Below are 22,316 nucleotides of genomic sequence, written 5' to 3' on the forward strand. Positions count from 1 at the left end.
CAACTGTTGACATTAAATTTGTAGTTCAAAAAATGGAATTAAGTTCCGTGTGCTTTGGAGTGCAACTGATTAAAAACTGGCAACCTTTGTGGGGAAAACATCGATATTGAGGAGATGCATTTTCTTTATGATTCTGAAGAAATGACTTTTAAAATTAAAGTTTTCTAAGTTTCTTGGAAAAATAAGTGTTGCTAGCTGTATTGTAATATTTTTATTGTAGTCTGGGACTGATACATAGAATCGTTGAATCATATAGTCATTTAGGTTGGAAAAGACCCCTAAGATCATCAAGTCTGATCATCAGACTGACATTACTGAGTTCACCAATAAATTATGTCTCTAAGCACCACATACACAAACTTTATCTTAGTTTAAAGTTTATCCTTGGTTTTTCTGTAATGAAAAATTTCTTTCCAGTGCTCTTCTTCAAACAAGGTTGGAAAACCAGAGGAACAGAGCTGGATCGAGTACACATTCCTCTCTAAGAATGAATGAGCCCTTCTTTCAGGGTAGTAGAGATCGTGCTTTAATAATCACTGGCTCCTGGTTGGTATGTAGAAAGGAGGATCTCCTGTGCTCCTGTGTATTTGAGATTTGGGGGGTACTACCATGTCACAGTGTCCTTCACTCCATTCATTTGTCTGCTTTGCCAAACCAGTCAACAAAAATTCTTTGGCCCTTGTGCCACCACTTGACCATCTCTGTTTGATATTTATGTTCAAAAATATTTTTAGTTTTTAAGGTTGAAAATAGGCCTCGGTAAAGAAAGTAATGTCTTTGGCTTTTCAAATCACCGTGGTAGCTGCCATCAAAGTAAAACCAAACCTCTGCAAAAGCACAGCCTGATTTTCAGAGTGTTTATTTTTCATGAGGATGCCAGTCTAATGGAAAAAAATGAGAAAGGGAAGGAGATGACTGCCAGCTGCAGACGATTCATGGCTTCTGTGTAGGCACAGAAATCATGCTTGAAATGAAAGATGGAAGTGAAAGTGTAGAAACAAAAGACAAGTTTTCTGCTCCGTCCTGCAGTATAGTGCTCTCTTATAGGAGCTTAGAAAGCAGAAAAGAGCTTTTGGCAGAAGTGGCTAGCAGTAATTCAGTGACTATTACCCACCCTGTTGGCAGGCTGCTTTTACAGACAGCTGACAAGGAGAAAGTCCAGTGAAGAGCTCCACACCGTCTGCCGCATTCAGCATTCCAGCTCTAAGCCTTTATTCTGTATAAAGAAACGCTATTGTGTGTCAGGCATAGGAAGCAGGCTGGAAAGCTCTCGAAGTTATCTAGCAGGAGCATCGGGTAAAATCACAGGTCTGCTACTGCTACCTGCTGTTCCAGAGGTACTGCCCCAGAGCTCGCTTGGGTATTTATAGAAAACTTCCACCTTTGCTGAGCGTGGTCGTGCTTCCTATAGAAAGAGGCAAGTTTCAATATCAGAATGTTTTTCAAAAGTGAATTAGCTGCCGCCACCAGAAGAAATATTCCTTTGTACTCTGCAAGGAGTGCTGTGACACTGAATACAAGCATTTTGATTTTGTTAACCCCACCAGATATGTTCTTTTCATTGTTTCCATGGCTGTTTGTTCACTCCTCTGCACGAGCATTTAGTTAAAATGCTATAAATGGGATATAATGAAGTTAAGTGTGTAGTGTGTATAGGCAGCTCTTGGAGTGCTATTTTAAATGGTGTAAAAGGGAACATAACGTTTTTGTTACACAGAATGAAATCCTGCTGGAGAAGAAAAAGAAGAAAAAGAAACTTAAACTGAAATTCCCCAGAACAGCAGAAGAGAAACAAAAGCAAATTGAGAAGAGAAGAAAGGCTGAAGCTTACAAAGAGCAGCAGCAGAAGAACTTTGTTGATTTGGCATGCGAATGCAAGGCTGTGATCTGCTGCCGAGTGACTCCGAAACAAAAAGCCATGGTGGTTGAGCTTGTGAAGAAATACAAGAAAGCTATTACTCTGGCTATTGGGGACGGTGCCAATGATGTGAACATGATTAAAAGTAAGGCAGCTGTAAGACTTCTCTCGGTAGGAAACATCTCTTCTGGGAGTTCTTCCACGATCTCCTCGCTATTTCTGTTTGTTAAGAAGACTGTACCATCTGTTTCATTACCTACATTAACATTTCTTGCGTCCTTGTTACCTTCTATGCCTGCGCTGTCCCTTTTTGAGGAAGCCCTTTATGAAATGGTTAGTGGGTTTTGGTGATTTTAGCTTTTTATGTAGACATTCCCCGAGAGGGGCCTTGAATTATGTCTGTTACCATGTTGGGGGTTCCAAATGTCATATAAAGACAAAACAAGAGCTTAGGTGTCCCTTGCTTGGAGGCATTAGCCTGCTGTATTGCAACTGGCATTCTTTGAAACACTTGCTGAGGAAACCCATTGAAAAACAAACTTCTGGGACATGGTTTATGCTAGGAAGTCTGTATCTGTAAACTGCCTGACCAGCTTGTTCAGGGGTTTTGCTTGCTCTGTCTCATCACTTACTTCTCACCTCAGTCAAATTTCCCAGTAGCCATTCAGATGGAACAAGCACGGAGAGAGAACCCAAATACCAGTGAAAACGTGAGCAGTAAATAACAGGGCAAGGAGGGGAGTGTGCACTGTTGTGTTAATCTTTAATGAAGCTTTTGTACTGTACACAGAAATAAAATGGGGCAGGAAAGCGAGAAGCAGAGAAAAGGAACTGGTGAAAGATTTGCCCTCGGTCATGTTGTTGCTCTCCCTTTGTTTAATACAGTGTGTGTGGTCTTTGTTTGTTACCTTAGCTGCCCACATTGGAGTTGGAATCAGCGGCCAAGAAGGGATGCAAGCTGTCATGTCAAGCGACTACTCTTTTGGGCAATTCCGCTACCTCCAAAGACTGCTGCTGGTCCACGGACGATGGTCGTACATTAGGATGTGCAAGTTCCTAAGATATTTTTTCTACAAAAACTTTGCTTTTACACTAGTCCATATCTGGTATTCGTTCTTTAATGGCTTTTCTGCCCAGGTAAGAAGGCATGGTCTTGTCTACTATTTATTAACGGGCAGGTCTTCCTTCTCATCGGCACAGAATAGCAAAAGCTTAACCTGGGAAGTGATGGGAACCCAAACTTAACATCAGTAATTCCTGCAGGAGAATTGATTATAACTACTAAGCTAGTTACTTATAAGCAAAGCAGTTGGTTATGATTTCAGAGCAGTTACAGTCAATATCATGATTGTAGAGGGAGGGAGGAAGGGATTGTTAAATAGTGGTTTGGGAAACCTTTCTTAACTACGCTGTTTAAATATTCATAGGTGAAGCAAGATGGTGCATTTATCTATCAATAAGAAACCAAAACAATTTTATTTATATTTTTAATCTTGAACTGCTGGCTCGAAATGTGCTCGTTGTAAATGGCACTGCTTGAAGTTCACATACTGTTGAAAAGTTGTGCTTATCTGTGTGCCAGAAAGACTTCAGGGGATGAGATGCATCTCCATGGGCAGAAGCAAAACACAGGAAGATGTAATTGCATGGTCCAGCATGGAGCATCAGGGCCATAGTCACAGACAAGCATCCCTGCCTGAGGTTAATAACATTTTCTGTGGTGGAAATTATGGATGCTTAGGACAAAACAAAAGAGAAGAAACCAGGGTTCCCCAACTTGTGTGTGAGTGCTCATCACAGTCACAAATGCGGCTATAAACCAGGCTGACACCCCGTGTGGTGTTCAGTTTCAATAGTGCTTCAGGTCAGGTGGTGGTGATGGTTTGTAAGGAGCGGGAAGCTTAATACATGCTAGAAATGGTTTTAACAGCGTTTTGACCTAGGGTGTTTCTTGCCTTTTGGGTAAACAGAGACAGGTAATTTAATGCTTAACGGAGCACACAAATTTTCTCAGGAATTAGGAGGAAAAGGTGAAATCAAAAGGTAATCATTATGGACTTAAATTCTTCTGTTTCAGACAGCATATGAAGACTGGTTCATCACACTGTACAATGTATTGTACTCCAGTCTGCCGGTTCTGCTGGTTGGCTTGTTTGACCAGGTACTCTCCACGTTGTTGACAACAGATGAATTCAGAGGCAGTTAGAATCAAGTCTTAAATTACACTGAAACTGGTTGCTTTGTTTTATGTACAAGGCATCCTTTTTGAATGTAGTCCTATGCAGGATGTGAGGTAACAAAAGACAATAAGCAGAGGCTTACTGAAATACCCAAAGTGAATCAATTCAGAGGTCTTCAGTGCTAGTGTTGTTTGCTAGAAAATACTTCTCAGTACCTGCTGTTCTATGCTATCACACACAGCACAGAAACGGGCGGCTTTATTAATGGAAAAGGTACTCCTTGTGTACCCTTCTGACCTGAAGATGCAGGAAATGAACAATTTTGAATGACTGTACTTGATGGGAAGTCTTGGTGTGCAGCATTTGTTTTAATTCAACAGAACAAGTCCTTTTGGCCTTCTTTGCTTGTTTTTCCATACAAGCTGATCAGGCAAATCAATGCCTCTGTTTACTTTTGTAGTAAAACTTAAGAAATAAATTCAGTACCAAGTTAAGCTCTCACTTGAGTATATGTTAGAGACTAAAAGTCAGGATGTGTGATGATAGCCCTAGTCTGCTAATTCACAGCACAGGGAAAGACTCCAAAACAATACGTAGCTGTAAAGAGTGACACAACTGCAGATGGTCTTGTCTGTGCAAATAATGGGCTAAGAACCTAGAAGCATAGAATCATTTAGGCTGGAGAAGACCATTAAGTCCTGAAAATGGGGTATGTGACAGCTTTGTAAGAGATGTCCTCTAGTCTTGGTTCGTCCCAGTTGTATGCATTACTCTGGAAAGTTGACTGCCCATGCTGCTGATTGAAAAGAAAAAGGAATCTGCCATTCCCTTTGGTGCATTATATAGTTGAATTTCTTACTATTCCAAGGTTCACACTGAGAACAAGAAATTGCAGCAATTTTTTATTTTTTTTTCCTTTATTAAGGACGTGAGCGACAAATTGAGTCTTCGGTTCCCTAGACTGTATGTTTTGGGACAGAAAGATTTACTTTTTAACTACAAGAAATTCTTTTTAAGTTTGCTTCATGGAGCTATAACATCACTGATAATCTTCTTCATACCATACGGAGCTTACCTTCAAACTATGGGACAAGACGGAGAAGCACCTTCAGATTATCAGTCATTTGCCATCACAGCAGCATCTTCTCTTGTATTTGTTGTCAACCTTCAGGCAAGTAGGCTTAGCTTCCTGATGTCTCTTGCTCTGAAAACAACTTCTGGCCATGTTTATAAATATGTCTAGTAAAAACATAACAATTTGCAAAATTTTCTACTTTATTTCCACCTCTCTTCTCTGTCGACACTCTTTCAGAATGAAATGTAACTGGGTAAGAGATTACCTGACCACAATGTTTGTCCTGATAGTGATCTGGTTTTGAATCAATGAACTCATGTGGAGTTTTTGTTTCCTTTCAGATTGGTTTGGATACATCTTACTGGACTTTTGTTAATGCCTTCTCAGTGTTTGGGAGTATTGCAATTTACTTCGGTATCACATTTGACTTACACAGTGCTGGGATCCATGTTCTCTTTCCTTCTGCTTTTCAGTTCACAGGTCAGTCCTTGTGTTTTGTGTGTCTTGTTTCTGTCTCCCAAGAACATTTTTACAAAGCAATGCAACTTGAGCAGAACCACTGCCAAAATGTCGTGGCACGAACTAATGCCTGTGAAAGGAAATGATGCTAAATACAAATATATTTCCAAGGAAGGATTTTGTTATGTTTGAGGCCAGCTTAACTAGAATATTTCATTTCTTTCAATGAAAACAAGCTGGAACTTGATGCTGCCCAACAGGAGGTGTTTGCAAATGAAAACTAAGGTAAAATTGGTGGGGCAGCTTTGAAGTAAAGAGAATGTGATGACCTTGCAGGGTGTTTGTTTGCCAGGTTGCTCTGATCAGTGGAAGGTAAAAGCCCAAAGCAAGATAGAGCCAAATGCTGCTATCAGCTCCTTGGGATTTTGTTGGAAGTCCAGGGAGGTGTGAGGAGCAGCCATTTGGAAAACATTTATTTTTAGGAATAGTGAACTTCCTAATTTTCCTAGAGATAGATCTTTCATATGTTGTCTTACATCTAAATATCCTCTTGCTATCCCTAGGAACTGCTCCAAATGCTCTGAGACAGCCGTACCTCTGGCTGACCATGGTTTTAACGATCGCTGTCTGCTTACTTCCCGTGGTGGCACAGCGTTTCTTATCAATGACAATTTGGCCTTCGGAAAGTGACCGAGTGAGTAAAGGTTTATGTTATTTTCGGCACATGTTTACCTACAGGCACCGGTATTGGTACTGATACTGGAAACAAATAAGGTCCCAGGCCAGGGAGCGTGGCAGCTGGGCTCTCCAGCGGCCAGGCCAGGCCTGCCTCTAGCCGCATGACAAACGCTGCCGTGGCGTTCTGCCGTCCCGTGCAGATCCCTGCTTTGATGTGTGCTTATTTCCCGGGGCTTCCTCGCGTACTTCTGTGTAATGCAGAGCTACATGTGAAAGCTCAGCACACAGTTCAGCGTGGGCTAATTTAGCCTTTGTCTTGGCCCAGCATTTTTCTTTGTAAAACCACAGAAACCTGCTTTGAAGCTACTGATGGTATTCTGCTTTTTATTTGGACTGTGTTGGAGTGTCTTTATTACGTACCAGGGTGTAGGGGCCAATTTTGGTTTGCTTCTCTTTTGCCTTGAGCTGGCAAACTGCACAGGGAGGGTTATGATGTATGTAACGGAGTAACAGACTCTGAAACACAGTTGTTTAAAAAGGTATTAAATAAGTATCAGCATGCAAGCACAGTAATAGCTTTCAGTAGAAGCATCTTCAGTTCACTTTAATGAAAGACATTTCAAAGATAAATGAAAATAATGAAGTACAAAGTGATACAGTAAGTCCTTCAGAAACTTTGATATATAACCTCGTATACTCTTGTTTCAAACAATCAAATTTAAACAAGAAAACACTCCTATTAAACGGTTTCTGGTTTTCTTTGGTTTTTATTTGTTGTTTGTTTTTTTAATAAAGCCTATCAGATTATTTCCCAAGAAAGTAAATGCAAAATGAAAACATGTTGTTTCCCTTTCAATCCATAAACTAATTTGTCTTTGCATGCGTGAAGATTCAGAAAAACCGTAAGAAATACATGGCAGAGGAAGAACAGTGGAAGAGGAGGCAGAGTGCTTTTCGCCGAGGGGTATCCAGCCGTCGTTCTGCTTATGCTTTCTCCCACCAACGAGGATACGCTGATCTTATTGCCTCTGGACGCAGCATACGGAAAAAGCGAGCGCCATTGGATGCAGTCCTGGGCAACGCTGTCACGGAAGTTAGAGAAGCTCGAGAAGCAAGCTGATGTACTACACTCTTGGGGAGAGGTTTCTTATCCAAATGATTGCACATTTTTGTTGGTGTTGTTGTTTTAAACAAACTCAGGATATTTTTTTAAACCAAATTTTTATGCTTTACCACAGAACTTCTTGGTTTTGGACTACTGAAAGCACAGAAGAGCCAAGAGTTCTCTGCAGAGCTACTTATCCTTGTGCAACTGATTTCTGTTCAATGTGAAACTGAAGGATGTGTGTGTTAGAGCATGAAACTGGCATTATAATTCCATGCCTGGAATTGCAACTTTTCTTTACATAAAATTGCAGCTACATTTCATATTGTGTCTTTGAAAACAAACTGCCAAGCAGCAGTTACTTTGTGTGCTCCATTTCATTAAATTGTACAATGATCATGTCGTGTTAGATGATCAGACTTTTGAGAGTCACAGATACTCTCGTCTGAGCTTGTGCAGCTGAGATTAAGAAATATCTGGTAACAAACTTTGGTCAGCATCAGACTTTATTGGGTATTCTGACACTTATAGATGTCATTTTTGTCCATTTTGATTTCTCGGTTGACTACAGCTTGCTGCATTAAATTGAGAGACTTTTCTTTCCATGTGGTCGGTATAAGCGATATGCCGTTGTTCCTTTCAGAACGAATTCCTTGCTTTTCCCTGGAATAAAGAAATCTGAGTCCGCAGCTACCAGATGTTGTTTCCTCACTTGCCATTTCTGTCCTTGCAGGGTAGCTGTGGCTGCCCACGCGCTGTATTTATGGGCAGGCAGGTTTGATCTCTGCAGGGCTGCCCTTTGGACCGTCAGCTCGTGTGTTTCCGTTTCAGATACAGCAGCCTCCAATCGGTGACCGGTTGTTTTTGTATGAAGCACGTATCGACGGGCAGTGAATAAATACTGTTCTTACAGTGTAAAGCGTGTTTCTTTGAGCCTCGTTACGTTGGCACATCCTTGCATTCGAGATACTTAAATGTGACTTAAACGTGTCGCTTCTATTTGCTTTTCACTCGTGCTCTGATTGCTGAACTGGTTTTACCGTGTAAATCACGGCACGCAGCCCTCGTTCACCAGCATGTGCAATGCAAAAACTCGGTGAAAATACACACGGGGAGGTTCTCGGCTTCCCTTACAGGGCCGGGCCGGGCCGGGCCGGGGCGGGGCGCGGCGGCTGATGCAAGGCGGCGGAAGCGCGGGGCGGCCGCTTCCGGAGCGCTGCGGCAGCGCGGCCATGGCGGGGGAGGTGCTGGGCAGGACGGTGGCGCTGGCGCTGGGTGAGGCGCGGGGCCGGGCGGGCGCTGCGGCCCCCTGAGGACCCGGGGAGCGGAGCGGGCAGGGCCGGCCCCGGGTGGCCCCGGGTGGCCCCTCGGCCCTCGCCGCGGGCAGGAGATGGCGGCGGCCGCGCCCCGCCGGGGCCTCGCGGGACGGATCCGGGCCCTGAGGCCGGGCCGGGGGTGGCCGGGGGGCAGCGGGGAGAGCGCGGGAGGGGCCCTGTGGTGTCTGTCTGTGTGTGTGTCTGTGTCTGTGTGTGTCTGTCTGTCTGTCTGTGTGTCTGTGTGTGTGTCTGTCTGTGTGCTGCCTGCCCTTAACGGGCACCTCGGTCCTCCGCAGGACGCGAGGTTGTTCCGAATGACCTGATTAAGAAGCACAGAGCAGCAGCAAGGCGCCGCTTTTTCCTCCAAGAGAATGAGAATTCTCTAAGGAGAGCGCTGCCAGTATCAGTTCTGCTGCGTTTCTGGCTCGGTTGTGCCAGGGTAGCGAGGAGGAATGGAGCGTGTGTGTGTGCACGTATGGATGTGCGTGTGGGTGGTTACACGCCAGTTCATACCTGCATGGTTATGCACACACAGGCATGTAGCTGTGTATTTGTATTTACATGCGGGGCCCAGCCTGCAGCCCTGGCGGCTCCCCCTGCCCGCCTGCTGAGGTGGGAGGGGAGAAGGCTGAGGGGTGCTCTGAGCACAGGGTGGGAATGCTGATGTGGGAAGCAGGGGTTTTGTAATGGCCGAGCAGTCAGACACAAGTTCAGTGTGCCCTGATCCCTGGAAATCGAAACCAAACTGCATTACAGAAGAAGGTTCACGTTTTATCGGTCAGGGTGTGGAGTGGGAGCACCTGGTAGGGGCAGTGGCTGTCGTGGAAGGCTCTGGGCCTTGCAGGTCTTGTCCCCTGGCCTGTGCATCAGTTCAGGCAGCAAAAAAAAAGAAAAGAGAAGTGTCTTCTGTTCTTTTTAATTTGTGACTCATTTCTTGGCTATGTGTGAGCTAAATGCCGGCTTGACTTGTCTGACTTTTCCCAGCTTATTATCTGCCTGCTTGCCTAGAAGTTATGTCCGAAGAAGGCTGCTTCCTTCTTGGCTCCTCAGCTGGGGACTTGCAAGGGTTCGGTACTTTGGGAGCCCTTAAGGCCTCAACATAATGCGTTTTTTGCGTGGAATGATTTTTAACACAGAAAATATTGACTGACTCTTACTTCACTTGCAACCAAGTGATTGTTTCTGAAGGTTTATCACTGCTGATAACCATGAAGATTTTATATCTTTTGTGTGTGTACAGTTTCTTCCCGTGTATTTCCACTGTTGATACTTTTTTTTGAGTAATTGCCTGTATTTGCTGTGTCTTACAGAGGAGCTGTATGTGTCCGAACGAGAGGGCAGTGATTCCACCGGCGATGGGACACAGAAGAAACCGTTCAAAACTGTCTTAAAGGTAAGTGCAGAGAACCTGCTGATCTGAAGCGTGTGAACTGCTTTAGGTCAGGCGATGGGCTGTATTTTTCTAAATGTAAATTTTATAGCTGTTGTTGCAGCTCTGACCAGAATGTCAGAAGCAGACTGCCTGCTCAGTCACTTTAGCAGGATTACTTTCATTCACCTGCGGTGTTGTTGATTCTGTTTTGTTTTTTTTTCCCTCCTTGCTTTTCAGGCTTTGATGACAGCAGGAAAGGAACCATTTCCTACTATTTACGTGGATTCACAAAAGGAAAATGAGGTGCTGTAACACCTTCCAACAGGAATTATTTTAATACTCTTTTGTGCAAAGGGACACAAATGTAATCTTCTGTCTTCTGCTCTCTCCTTGGTTTGGTTTAGAGATGGGCCATTATTTCAAAGTCACAGATGAAAAATGTCAAAAAACTGTGGCACAGGGAACAAATGAAGAATGAGGCTAAGGAGAAGAAAGAGGTAGGTTGTGGACGGTGCCAAGCTGGAGGAAGCATTCCTCGTTTCTTTTCCAAAAACATTAAGCAGTGCTGGTGTTGTTTCCCACACCCCATAAACCTTTAGTTTATTCTTCATCTGTGTCATATGTTTTACGTTCATTATTTACAGCTTATCTTTGCTTAGATTAGGGCAAGCAATGACTGAAACTGTGTGAGGGTGAATGATGGCAATCTATTGCCTTCAGACTTTGGGGAAAAATGAGAAATGCTTCTGTGCATTGTTTCTCATCCTGGTCTTAAATCAGGGCAGGCCAAGCCCCAGCAGGGTAACAACAAGGCTTTTTATGACGTCTGTCTATAAGTGTACATTATAGTCCCCAGTAATTATAAAGAGTGAGACCTTATAAAGCCTGGCCACAGTTATTTAATACTTATTTTTTCCCCTAAACCAGGCAGAAGATCTCTTGAGAAGAGAGAAGAACCTGGAGGAAGCTAAGAAAGTTGTTATCAAGAATGATCCCAGTCTTCCAGAGCCAAAATGTGTGAGTAGGATCCAGTGCCTGGTTTGCAGCATGTTGTCTGCACAAAGGCTGTGTCTCTGCGTTGTGGTTCTGACAGCTGTTGAAGGCCACTGTCCAGTTGCTGTAACTACATGTGTATTTGTTTTTCTGGTTATCTGTATACCTGAGAAAGACCAAAATCTATATATTAATGCACTCAGTGGATATCTAAACCTCCTCAGGTCATGCATCAGACTTTTCTCTGTCAGAGTTTGCTGGCAGATACCATACGGAAACCATTTGGAAATGTTTGTGAGTTTTGCTTTGTTGGTTATTGTTGTGGTGGAGGATGAAGAGACCCTGCTGGTCAGAGGACATAATTTAAGTCACTGGCACACACATAGCAGTTCTTATGTGGCTGTTTGTAGAGTCCTGCTGGATCTGGTCCTGCAGTCCTTAACTTAGTAGGCAGATGTGTGCTGCTGTGTGGTGGGGTTTTTTGGACAGTTTCTATGTAGAGTGCAGAAAATGGATCTGATCAGAGCAAGGTGCTCTTGTGGTTCCCCTTTGTGAAAGGGGCAGCCAGGCCCAGCTGGGTTTAAATCCTTGTCGCTTTCAAACCAGCACACGCTGTTAGTGTTTAGCTGCCTGAAGCATGTCATATGCACTTGTGCTCAAAGTAATTGTGTGGAAAACACCATCTAAATGGTGAGTTACATTTCTATTTTTGATTGTTTTTATTCTCTGCTTTACAGGTAAAGATCTGTGCTCTGGAGGCTTATAGAGGCAAGAGAGTAAAGATTTTTGGCTGGATTCACAGGTTACGTAGGCAAGGTAAGCCACAGGCACTTAAAGCTTATTGAACTTATGCAGGGAGATGGAACAAACCGAGCAGCTATCAACATTTGGACATTTAATGAATCGGACAGCATCTAGTCTGAAATTTTTAGTTCATCACTTAGATTTGGTGTGTCACACTGATCAGCACAACACTAACAAATTCTGTACAATGTATGAGGGTGTAGACGTTTCTTAGTCAAAAACTTTTTAGATGTTTGATTTGGAGGCCAGTCCTATAGAATTTCTTCAAAAGACCTGTTTCTTAACTAATCCTAGAGACTGAGGAGCTAGCTAGCATCTGCTCGTAGTGAAATCAGTGAGCGAGAATTTTCTTTAAAGTATCGTAAAGTAACATAACTTCTTTTAGCAGTTGAACAAGTAATACTTGCTTTCAAACTGAGTGGTATTCTAGTTAGAATATCTGAGTTGGAAGGGACCCCCAGGGATCATCGAGTCCAACTCCTGGGTCCCCAAAGGACCACCCAAAAACAAACAAACAAACAAAAAAAACACAGGTAATGTCTGAGTGAGTTGTCCAAACACTTCTTGAACTCTGGTTCGCAAGGTGGCATTCGCTGGGGAGTGACAGACTTAAGCAAAACTTCTAGTACGAAGCCTGAAATCCGCAGGCTGTTTTCTGTGTTCTTCTGTCAAACAACTCTGGAAGCGTATGGCAAAGCTGAGTCTGACCTCACAGAGAGCACTTGTTCAGATTGTCACTGGAGGACTTGACCGAGCAGTTATGGATCAGGATATCGTGAGCATTTTATGGAAAATCAATGTTTTAATCAGATGCCTTGTGGAGATGTGGGTAGAGGCGATGTCGCTTTATCCACATCAGGCATACAGGGGGTCTGTGGCGCCCCTGGACCAGAGCCTGCCTGAGGTCACGGCATGGCAGTGCAGTCCCAGCTGTGCTGAGCTCGGAGCAAGCAGTGCTCTTGATGTTTTTATGATCGAGCTAATGCTTCAGTGTTTTCTTGGAACATCGTTGCTTTTTTTCTTTAATGGAAAGATGTGATCATGGTCCTTCGTTAATAGTCTGCATGTCAGGGGGAAATGTTTCTTGCGGGTGGGTCTGTTCAGATGGATCAGGTGAACACATCTGAGTCTGTATTTTTTTTTTTCTTCTCTTTCCTACCAGGAAAAAATCTCATGTTCATTGTTTTGAGAGATGGCACAGGTTTTCTTCAGTGTGTCCTTTCAGATGATCTGGTAAGTTGTGATGATTTAGTTCTGTTCCCTCATTAAATAAATGAGGTGTTCATGCTTCGTCTGTCTTTTATGTAAACAATAGGAAGTTCCCCTAAATGTACTGATTATGTTGTATTTTGGTTAAATTCTGTCTCCTGATGCTAGAGTTCTTTATCAACGTGAGAGCTCATTATCTCATCTGTGTCTCCAATAGGAGATGTAGATAGGAAAACCAAAAATTAAAAATTACCATAACTATGTCTCTTTCTTTTTTTCTCTGTAGTGTCAGTGTTACAACGGGCTAATTCTCTCCACAGAGAGCAGTGTTGCAGTGTATGGTGTGCTGAACCTTGTTCCTGAAGGCAAGCAGGTAGGGAGCTGGGTAGTGCTGTGTGTTTTGGTCCTCTTTTTCAACAGTTTATCACTTTCCTGATGAGAGGAAAAGCAGAGGTGGAAATAATTATTGAATGATTTCGGGGTAATTTGTTTTAGGAGAAAGAACAAACATCCCAAGGTTGCTGCTGTCACCCACATTTTGTTGTGTGCCATGGGAACTGTATGGCTCTTCTCATTTAACGTCTGCCTGAAACAATTTTCCCCTGATACGTCACATCGATACTTCCTAGAATATAACAGTGGAAAACTATATTAAATAAATAGTTTTATTTTCTTTAACAGGGGTAGTTAATGAGGGGTAATTAATAAATGTTGCTGTTTGGAAGATGGATCGAGTATAGAGTTAGAGCTAATGCCATGTTAAGTAGATATGCGTAAGGCATGGCCCATAAAAAGGGTTCAGACTGAAGACAGCAAAGAAACTTCCCAGTTTACCCCTTCCTTTAGGTAGATATTCATAATTGTCATTGACTATGCAGTGAGAACTGGTTCTCTCTATGGATCAGCGCTCTATTGCCTGGCATATCGAGTGTGCTGACTCCAGGAAGACAAAAGAAGAAACATGTCTGAACAAAATCACAATTTGAAGTGATGTTAAATTGCTTCAAACAACGTTTCTGAGATGTGGTAGACAATCCCTGAGCAAAGTAGTTCCCTCACTGTGGCTGCCAGCAGGGTGTAAAATAAGGTCAAAGTGTTAACCTTTTGTGGAGCTTTGTAGAGAATTCAGTTAGCTTTTAAGCAGTGCTCTGTTGGCCATTACCAGCGTGTTTTGCTAACGGAACTTGGATAAGCTCAATGGTTCTAGTTTTCCCTGTTACTCGGGTCCTATCCCCAAGAGATCTTCCAACGGTTACAGAGCCAAGCTCAGTGAAACACGAGTCCATTGCCCCGTGTGTTTGCCTATCAGCAGTTAGTATCGTTTCCTTTTCTTCACAGCCTCTACTACTGTGAAGTCTAAAAACAAGCCCAGGTAAACAGGGATCAAACGCTTCTTTTAAACAGCTTTCATGCAATTTGGTAACTAAATTACTCATTTGTATGTGACTGCTCAGAATGTTTTGTACACTGAAAACACTTCAGTTTGGTGTCTCATCGCAGCAATGGAATGCTTTTAGTGCACGAAATCATCATAAAATCTGTTAACTAGACTTTGTAAATCGGCAATTATACCGTGAAAGTGCTGTGAATAGAAAAAGCAGGACCGAAGCCTGCTGTGACCCACACGGGGGAGCTGGTGAGGCCGGCAGTGCAGGCAGCCAGGATGGAGCCCTGGCACCTCAGCTTGCTTGTCGCAGCAGGTAGCAGAGGGGACCTGGCCAGCACGAACCTGCTGTTTTCATGTCGTGGTGACATGCTGCCGGCTGGAAAGGTGGCTCAGACATCCCTAACAGATGAGCTCGCAAATACCTGCAGTGAGCTAGCTCTTCCTCTGGCATAACCTAAGTGACTTTTGGAAGTTAGCCACCAGCATGGAAGGGGAATGTGGCCCAAACAGTAGGAAGAACAAAATCCATTGAATGTCACACTGCAGTCTTGCCCAATTGTGTTTATGAACATCACCAAAGAGATTACACAGTCAGCGAGGACCCTTCTCTCTTTGTGACCTTTGTGCAGAATTTTTCTTATAGCCAACTGAAGTCTCTTTTTCCTACAACGTAAGACGTTTGTCCTTTTGTTCCATTTCTTCTGTAACCGCCCATGAAATCACTGAAAGTGGCAAGTAGTTTCCTTCTGTTCAGCTTTCTGTTCTTCCAGCTGAATAAACCCAACTGTCTCTGGTATGTTACGTTTCAACAGAACACATCTGGAAGCCTCTCATTATTTGACAATAGTACTCAGTCCCATTCACATCGAGTCTGACAGACTTCTGGTGCGTTACAAATGGCATTTTCAAGGGTGGTGTCACTGGGTTACAAGGCAGTTACTGATAATACTGCAATTAGAAGGATTTTAGTATCTTTTGTTTAAACTAGTCTGACATCTCTGCCACAGTGCCAGATGGGGACATCCAGGGAGTGAAAAGCAGACTTCTGAAAGTTTTGTTTCCCTTTTAAATTGGCAGGCTCCAGGAGGCCACGAGCTGAACTGCGATTACTGGGAGCTTATAGGTCTGGCCCCAGCAGGAGGGGCTGACAATCTCCTCAATGAGGATTCGGAGGTTGACGTGCAGCTTAACAACAGGCACATGATGATTCGAGGCGAGAATATGTCCAAAATCTTCAAGGTGCGCTCCATGGTAGTACAGGCCTTCAGGGATCACTTCTTTGCCAATGGATATTATGAAGTAAGTATATTTGCCCTTGTTGGTAAATGACTACTTTAATTGCCTTACTTCAAGGCTATCTTTTTCTGGGAAAATCTGTACAGACTTTCTGATTGACTTGAAATGTTGGGGGGAAAAAATCTGTTTCTTAGGAAACTATTACGTGATCGCTTTCGTAGACATAGATCTCAAAGTTGTGTAGACGTTTCTGAGGTAAGTGTTACAGCATGATTCACAAACAGCCTGTGTACCTCCTTTCGGGGCGCTGAAGGATATCAGGAAGAAGTTCTTGCAGCCATAGGTAGGAAAGTTTTGTAGGTGGTTTTCTGGAAGAATGTGCCTTACATCACTGCTATAACACGTTGTCATCGTTGTCCTTAATTCTTCACTCAAGTAATGGCTCTCCTGTTCTTTAACAGGTCACACCGCCAACTTTAGTCCAGACGCAGGTGGAAGGAGGTTCAACCTTATTCAAGCTGGATTATTTTGGAGAAGAGGCATACCTAACACAATCGTCCCAGCTCTACCTGGAGACCTGCATTCCAGCATTAGGAGATGTTTTCTGTGTTGCTCAGTCATACAGAGCTGAGCAATCCAGGACACGCAGACACTTGGCAGAGTACGGAGAGAGTATACTTCTCTATTGTTTGTGTAGAAGGGAATTCTTAAAACAAGGGGAGTAGCCAGTGGTTGGATGACAATATACAGTGAGAAGGCAGCATAATGCTGCTGTGGAACAGCTCGTCACAGGTGTACTTGGAGGTAACTCCTTGTATCAGGGAACGTCCAGCTGGTCATATTTGATGTTCAGTGAAGGGAGATTTGTGCAAAACAGAGCTGATACGGTTTTAGGAAGCTTTTTGTTTTTAGAATATACACTTCATACTGCTGTTTTCCTTCCTTTTTTTTTTATTTTATTTTAAGAACTTTATTTCCTTTGCAGTGTAGAAGTGGGAGAGTTGAAAAACAGGACAAAAGTGGGTTTCATGTTTTTTCTTAAGAGAATTTTTTTCATAGCTATAGATTTGTTGTGTGGTTTTGTAACGTCGTGACCTGTTTTTTCAGGTACACTCATATTGAAGCTGAATGTCCCTTTATAACTTTTGAGGATTTGTTGGACCGTCTGGAGAACTTGGTGTGTGATGTAGTTGACAGAGTCTTGGCATCACCTGCATCAAGCTTACTGTTTGAGCTCAACCCGGTAAGCAGCAGTGTGGGGCGGTCTTGGGCAGACAAGGTCTGATCTTTACCTTTCCTGATGACCATGTTCACCTGGGAAAGACAGGGCATGGCAATGAGCTCTGTTTACTTAAGTAAGAATATTAAATGACATCAAAGAGTGAAAATGCTGTGAGGCTGGTAATGATTCTTCCAGGAGCTGGGGGGCTGCAGAGGAAGAAGTTATCTGCTAGTAAAGTCTAGGAGCCAGCAGCGTGCTAGGATTTATCGTAAGATGTGCTGTACGCGTAGAATAAAAACCTCTATCCTAGAGCTCATAAAATTGATCAGCTGGTACTTGCAGATAGAGCGTAAGGGAGCAATGAGACAACCCTGGCGTTTTATTCCCTGTGCTGGAAGGCGCAGCTCTATAAAGCTGTCTTCCTTTGCTAGAGACCCTTTGTCTCCTGCCTTTGCATAGAAAGTCAGTAGTCTCAAAGGCATCTTATCGCCTTCACTAGCTTTTCTCTCAGAGCACGTATAGACCCTCTCATCCCTGTTATTTTGACCTGTTTTCCTGATGAGTACTGGAAGGTTCCATTTTCAGTTTGAACTGAGATGGGCAGGAGGTCCAAAGCAACAGAAGCACAACCTGCCCTGTGGACTTGTCACAAAGGCAAATTCTGCAGCAGTCTAATGCACAAAGAAGCAAAAATGTTCTTTTGTGGCACTGTGTGTGGAATGTCTGCAAACTTCAGTCTGAAGCACCTACATGTGTAGTGAATTCATACAGAAAAGGAAAATGCTTCCTCTCTTCTCTTCTGCTGTCGTTTTCAGCATCTGTTCTGTGAACTGCACGGAACTTGGAAGATGGTTTTGTTGGGCTCCAGCTTTTCAGTACTTCTGAACTTTTTAAGTAATAGTTGATACACTACCTGCAAAGGGTAACATGTACGTGCCGAGTGTGGAAGTGGTCTTGCTGATCGACTGGAAAAATAAATCTTTAAAAATGATACCCTTCTAAGCATTTTGATGTCTACTCTTATTTACAGGGCTTCAAGCCTCCCAAACGTCCTTTCCGAAGAATGAACTACGCTGAAGCAATTGAGTGGTTAAAGGAACATGACGTGAAGAAGGAAGATGGTACTTATTATGAGTTTGGGGAAGTAAGTCTTTTCTGAGTCTCCTTAGAAATTAAAACCAAAGTGCCACAGTCCTCCACTAAGGGTTTGAGAGTCCCTTAAAGAACAATGCATTTGGACCACGATCCTATTTTGGGGAAGAGGAAATGAAGCTCTTCAGTGTGTGTTAGTTGTTTGGAAAGTTTGCTTCAGGTTTAAGGTTTGCCTAGTTTCCTGTGTGAAATGTCGTGTAGACTGTTAAACAGGTTTTTTTCTGACCTGTATGTTTTTGAATAAACATAGTTTCTTCTTCTAAGATGTTTGTTTTAAAAATGTAGATACGTCAGGATGAACGCATGGATATGTGTGGTCTGAAAGTGTCTTTGTGTCTTGCCTGATGTGTTGTGGGTCTTGAGGTTTTGGAGTGTTCTTGGTTTTAAATATTAATAGAGCTCTCTTTACCCCTAGGATATTCCTGAAGCTCCTGAGAGACTGATGACAGACTCCATTAATGAGCCAATCTTGCTGTGCCGATTTCCTGCAGAGATAAAGTCTTTCTATATGCAGCGCTGTCATGACGATTCCCGTCTTACTGAATCTGTAAGTTGGTGTTTTACATCGTGTTACAGCCTTCTAAATAGAGTGCGAGTGTCTCTGTGAATGAGCATAAAATGAATGAGTACTGTAGGAAAACCTTGGAGAATTCATACCAGAATTTGTCTGGGGCCTTTCGTGGCGTCACTTGTTGATACTGTAAAATGAAATGAAGCAACACTGAAGTGCTTAAAAAATGTCACTAGATCACAGTGAACATGCTTTTCATTGACCTCTGGTTAGTGCTAGTCTAATAACAAAATTTCTGTGAATTTTGGAGGCTGTATTATTTAAAAACCAGCTGTCTGGCAGCCAGGAAGAGTGCTGGTTGTTGGGAATGCTACTGTTTTTGTAGTTTAACAGTTCAGCGTCACCAAGAGTGTTAAAGACTAAGTCAGAGATCCTAGTCAGCTGGTTTCTTCCATATCTAAAACTTCCATGTATAAACCATATATTGCCTTCCCTCCTTGTGTCATGGAGAGTTAAAAATATGTGGTAAAACATATTGTAAGGTTGGGCTTCATCTTTTGAGGGCAGCTTAACTGTAACAGTTTGATCTCATGTTGTGTGTTGTAGGTTGATGTGTTGATGCCTAATGTCGGTGAAATTGTTGGAGGCTCCATGCGTATTTGGGACAGTGAGGAGCTACTGGAAGGCTATAAGAGAGAGGGCATTGACCCCACGCCGTATTACTGGTACACCGATCAGGTATGTAAAACAGGTTCAGTGTGCTGCTTGTCAGACATTTGAATTCTCTTAAACTGCTTCTGAGATGATGCAGTCTAAATTGCATACATTTTCCATGACCAAAAGTATATGGTCATTTAATCACTGGCAAAATGCAACGGATAATAGTTTCCATTCTGTTAAATTGCTTTTGTTTGCTGCAGTGCATGCTGCCCATACCTGATCACCTTCATTAAACTGGTCTGTAATGTTCCTCTTGTAATGCCTGCCATAGCGTGCTACCTTTGTGAAGCCCTTGTCAGATAAAGATGGGTTGGTCTTTCCAGACTGGAATAGCTAGCTCTGTAAGGAGAGAAAGAAAAGGATGAGGTCGGAGAGGAAAAAATAAATAAGTCATTACGACCTCATCTTTCAGCTTCCATTTTTCTCTTCTAGTCCTTACGTTGCCCCAGGGAACAAAACACAAATACCTTCTCTGAGGAGAGCATAGTCCGTATTCCTCCTCATTCGTTCAGAACGTGGTTTGGTTTTGTTTTTGTCTTAACAAATGAATGGTTAATATCTTCTGTGATTTTAATTTCACAGAGAAAATATGGTACCTGTCCTCACGGTGGATATGGTTTGGGATTAGAGCGGTTCCTGACCTGGATTCTGAATAGGCATCATATCAGAGATGTCTGTCTCTATCCACGCTTTGTCCAGCGCTGCAAACCATAGCCATCCTTGTGATAAACTCCTAGGAAATCAAGCAACTGATGCTTGGAAAAGAATGATACACTCTACTATGGCCCGTCTGAGAACAAGACTTACTGCAAGCTGTTGTTCATATATTCATTAATTTGGTGTGTGAGAAAACCATTTTTTAAGGAAAACGCTACTGATTAACTGGAAGAAGCCTTATAAAAATAATGTTAGGTGCATTTATGCTCTCATGTCAACATAAAACAGAAATCCTAAGCTGGTGTTTTAGATTTTTTTTTCTCTTGTGGTTTCTTTTGAAGAAATCAGTTCAAGCTTTTTAAATTCCCAAATCCTGACCGCTGAGAGTGGTATGAAGAAATGTCTCTAAATAGCTCAACAAAATATAAAGATGGAGAATAATTGTGCTGTGCTTTTTTTTTTTTTTAAGCTTACTGCTTTTAATGGAAGTTCTGTTTGAGTTTATTCAGTTGTAAGCTATGTAGTATCAAGCACTAAATTCTACTGAAAGATTTTTTCTCCCAAATTATTTACTATTAATTCTATTAACTAAAAATGGTAAGACTGATTGTGGGGTATGCTTTGATACTTTTTCCTGATGCCCATGGATTGAGTGCTACAGTGGGACCATGAACTCCCAGCATAAGCTGAATTACAGTAGGAGAGGATGTGCTTAGAGACACTGGAGTGTTTGTGGTGCCTTTGAAACGAAGGTTATTCCATCTATTTCAAACAAGAAATGACTAACCGAAGACCCAAAGAATCTGTAACTTTGAAGTATAATTGGGTTTCAGCATTGTGTGCTGACTGAATTACTGTCCTCTGTTGAACTGTAATTCGAGCAGTGCTTTCCCACTTCGTGCTGAAGGATGTTTTCACGGTAGAACAGTTTCCTTGCTAGCTTGGTGTACTCTTGTCCTGCTGCATCTTAGCAGACTTTCTGGCTGTATTCAGGTTATCGAATAGAATTAAGTAAGTATTTAATGTGTTGAATCATCTGCATCCTTTTTAGCCATAAATGTGAGCCTGTTTACTAGGAAGATGAAAATCTGTAGGTGCATTACTGGCTACTTGCACCGAGACATTATTTGGATTTGCCATTCATGTTGAGCTGTGCGATATCCATATTTTTGTAATAAAAGGCTTTTTCCTTCATCTTGCATGTTAAATATACAAGCTGGTCTAAATCGGCAACCAATAAATTATGTCAACGCAAGTTGGTGTGCAGGACAGTAGTTCTTGACCTGTGATGTCTGTTTCTTTACCTTCACTTGGCCTTTATAGCTTACTTGCTTAATATATTCTGTCCTGGTAGAGACAATAACGGGGAAAAGCAGGAAAAGTAAATCTTCAAGTGCGGTGGGCACATGTTCTTAAAAAAAAAAAAAAGAAGACTTTAATAGGTATTCAGCTTGAAGAAGCCATGTGTTTTTTTTTTCATAGTTTGGATAGACTTTCTGGGATACCCAGTAGAAGTATTATCCTGAGAATAAATGAGAGGTGGTGCTGGATAACTAGCTGCAGAGGCAGCACCTCCAGTGGGAGTGGGCTTCGACTTCTGCTTGCTGTGGTCGCTGAGGCATCTGACGGTGCTCATCCTGGGCTTGCCAAAGTGGGGCCGGGTTTGTAAGTGTGCTCTTTGAAGAGGATGAATGAAAGGTACTCTAAGAAATGAGCGGTGCTAGGATGGTTTTTCTTATCCACACCTCTTCGAATTCACAGCTTTCACTGACTTTCCCAATCTTTTCATGGGCTAGTCTTTTTCTGACAGAAAATGACAACAGATTTTAAGAGCTGCTTCTCACATTTGCCCTATTCTTGTTATTTGTGTCTTTGTTCTTTGTCTGAACTTAGCAATTAAATTATTCTCTGAAGTAGCTGTAAAGGCGTTGTCAACCATAAGTTTCTTGTGATTTGGGGTATTTGTTGCAATGTGTTACGTATGTAAGCTAGAGGAAGAAGGGAAATATGAACAAGCTTGACTGCAAGAAAACAAAAGGGATTTCTTACTCCTAAACATGTGACAATGCATTAACAGTGAGCTGTAGGAAAAGTCACCCCATTCAAATGTTGAACATGCTGCCAAATAGTAAGCCTACCCCTTGGGCTTTTATTGTTTGTGGTGTTTGTTTTGATTCTTTTGTTGTTTGATTTTACAACTGCTCTTGTGCCGAGATGCTCGAGGCTTCTGTGATGCAGGATGTGTAGAAATTTGTGAGCATATAAGGAGTTTTATCAACAACTAACAAAATCCTTCAAGTGGCTGTGGTGATAAGGGAAGAGAAAGGCTAGGAGAAGACACTACTAAAAAAATTCTTGTTGGCAGGGCGGTTTTCTGTCCCT

General features: G+C 42.5%; 2 protein-coding genes across 2 annotated transcripts; both read left to right on the forward strand.

Moving 5' to 3' along the window:
* Window positions 1–420: 420 nt before the first annotated feature.
* LOC309889534 (phospholipid-transporting ATPase IC-like) lies at window positions 421–8,189 on the forward strand. The gene is made up of 8 exons (XM_082782383.1): window positions 421–550; window positions 1,718–2,003; window positions 2,772–2,995; window positions 3,936–4,019; window positions 4,964–5,209; window positions 5,455–5,593; window positions 6,136–6,266; window positions 7,140–8,189. The coding sequence occupies exons 1-8, from the start codon at window positions 488–490 to the stop codon at window positions 7,368–7,370; spliced, it is 1,404 nt and encodes a 467-aa protein (XP_082638509.1). The 5' UTR covers window positions 421–487; the 3' UTR covers window positions 7,371–8,189.
* A 389-nt stretch (window positions 8,190–8,578) lies between these two features.
* On the forward strand, window positions 8,579–21,189 carry LOC309889384 (asparagine--tRNA ligase, cytoplasmic). Its single transcript, XM_082782176.1, has 15 exons — window positions 8,579–8,630; window positions 9,982–10,064; window positions 10,281–10,346; window positions 10,448–10,540; window positions 10,971–11,060; window positions 11,774–11,852; window positions 13,003–13,073; window positions 13,336–13,422; window positions 15,514–15,735; window positions 16,134–16,333; window positions 16,780–16,915; window positions 17,925–18,038; window positions 18,462–18,593; window positions 19,164–19,295; window positions 19,860–21,189. Exons 1-15 carry the CDS (start codon window positions 8,588–8,590, stop codon window positions 19,989–19,991), a joined length of 1,680 nt encoding a protein of 559 aa, XP_082638302.1. The 5' UTR covers window positions 8,579–8,587; the 3' UTR covers window positions 19,992–21,189.
* The last annotated feature ends 1,127 nt before the right edge of the window (window positions 21,190–22,316 follow it).

This window comes from Aythya marila (assembly GCF_965140915.1).
Source record: "Aythya marila genome assembly, chromosome: W".
Taxonomy (NCBI): domain Eukaryota; kingdom Metazoa; phylum Chordata; class Aves; order Anseriformes; family Anatidae; genus Aythya; species Aythya marila.

What these genes read in the sequence shown, in the direction of transcription:
- LOC309889534 (XM_082782383.1), top strand. Translation starts at nt 488, where the DNA reads ATGAATGAGCCCTTCTTTCAGGGTAGTAGAGATCGTGCTTTAATAATC. An exon ending in TTAATGGCTTTTCTGCCCAG is followed by an intron (nt 2,996 to 3,935) that starts GTAAGAAGGCAT and finishes CTTCTGTTTCAG; the next exon opens with ACAGCATATGAAGACTGGTT. An exon ending in GGCCTTCGGAAAGTGACCGA is followed by an intron (nt 6,267 to 7,139) that starts GTGAGTAAAGGT and finishes GCATGCGTGAAG; the next exon opens with ATTCAGAAAAACCGTAAGAA.
- LOC309889384 (XM_082782176.1), top strand. Translation starts at nt 8,588, where the DNA reads ATGGCGGGGGAGGTGCTGGGCAGGACGGTGGCGCTGGCGCTGG. An exon ending in CTTATTATGAGTTTGGGGAA is followed by an intron (nt 18,039 to 18,461) that starts GTAAGTCTTTTC and finishes CTTTACCCCTAG; the next exon opens with GATATTCCTGAAGCTCCTGA. An exon ending in ATTACTGGTACACCGATCAG is followed by an intron (nt 19,296 to 19,859) that starts GTATGTAAAACA and finishes TTAATTTCACAG; the next exon opens with AGAAAATATGGTACCTGTCC.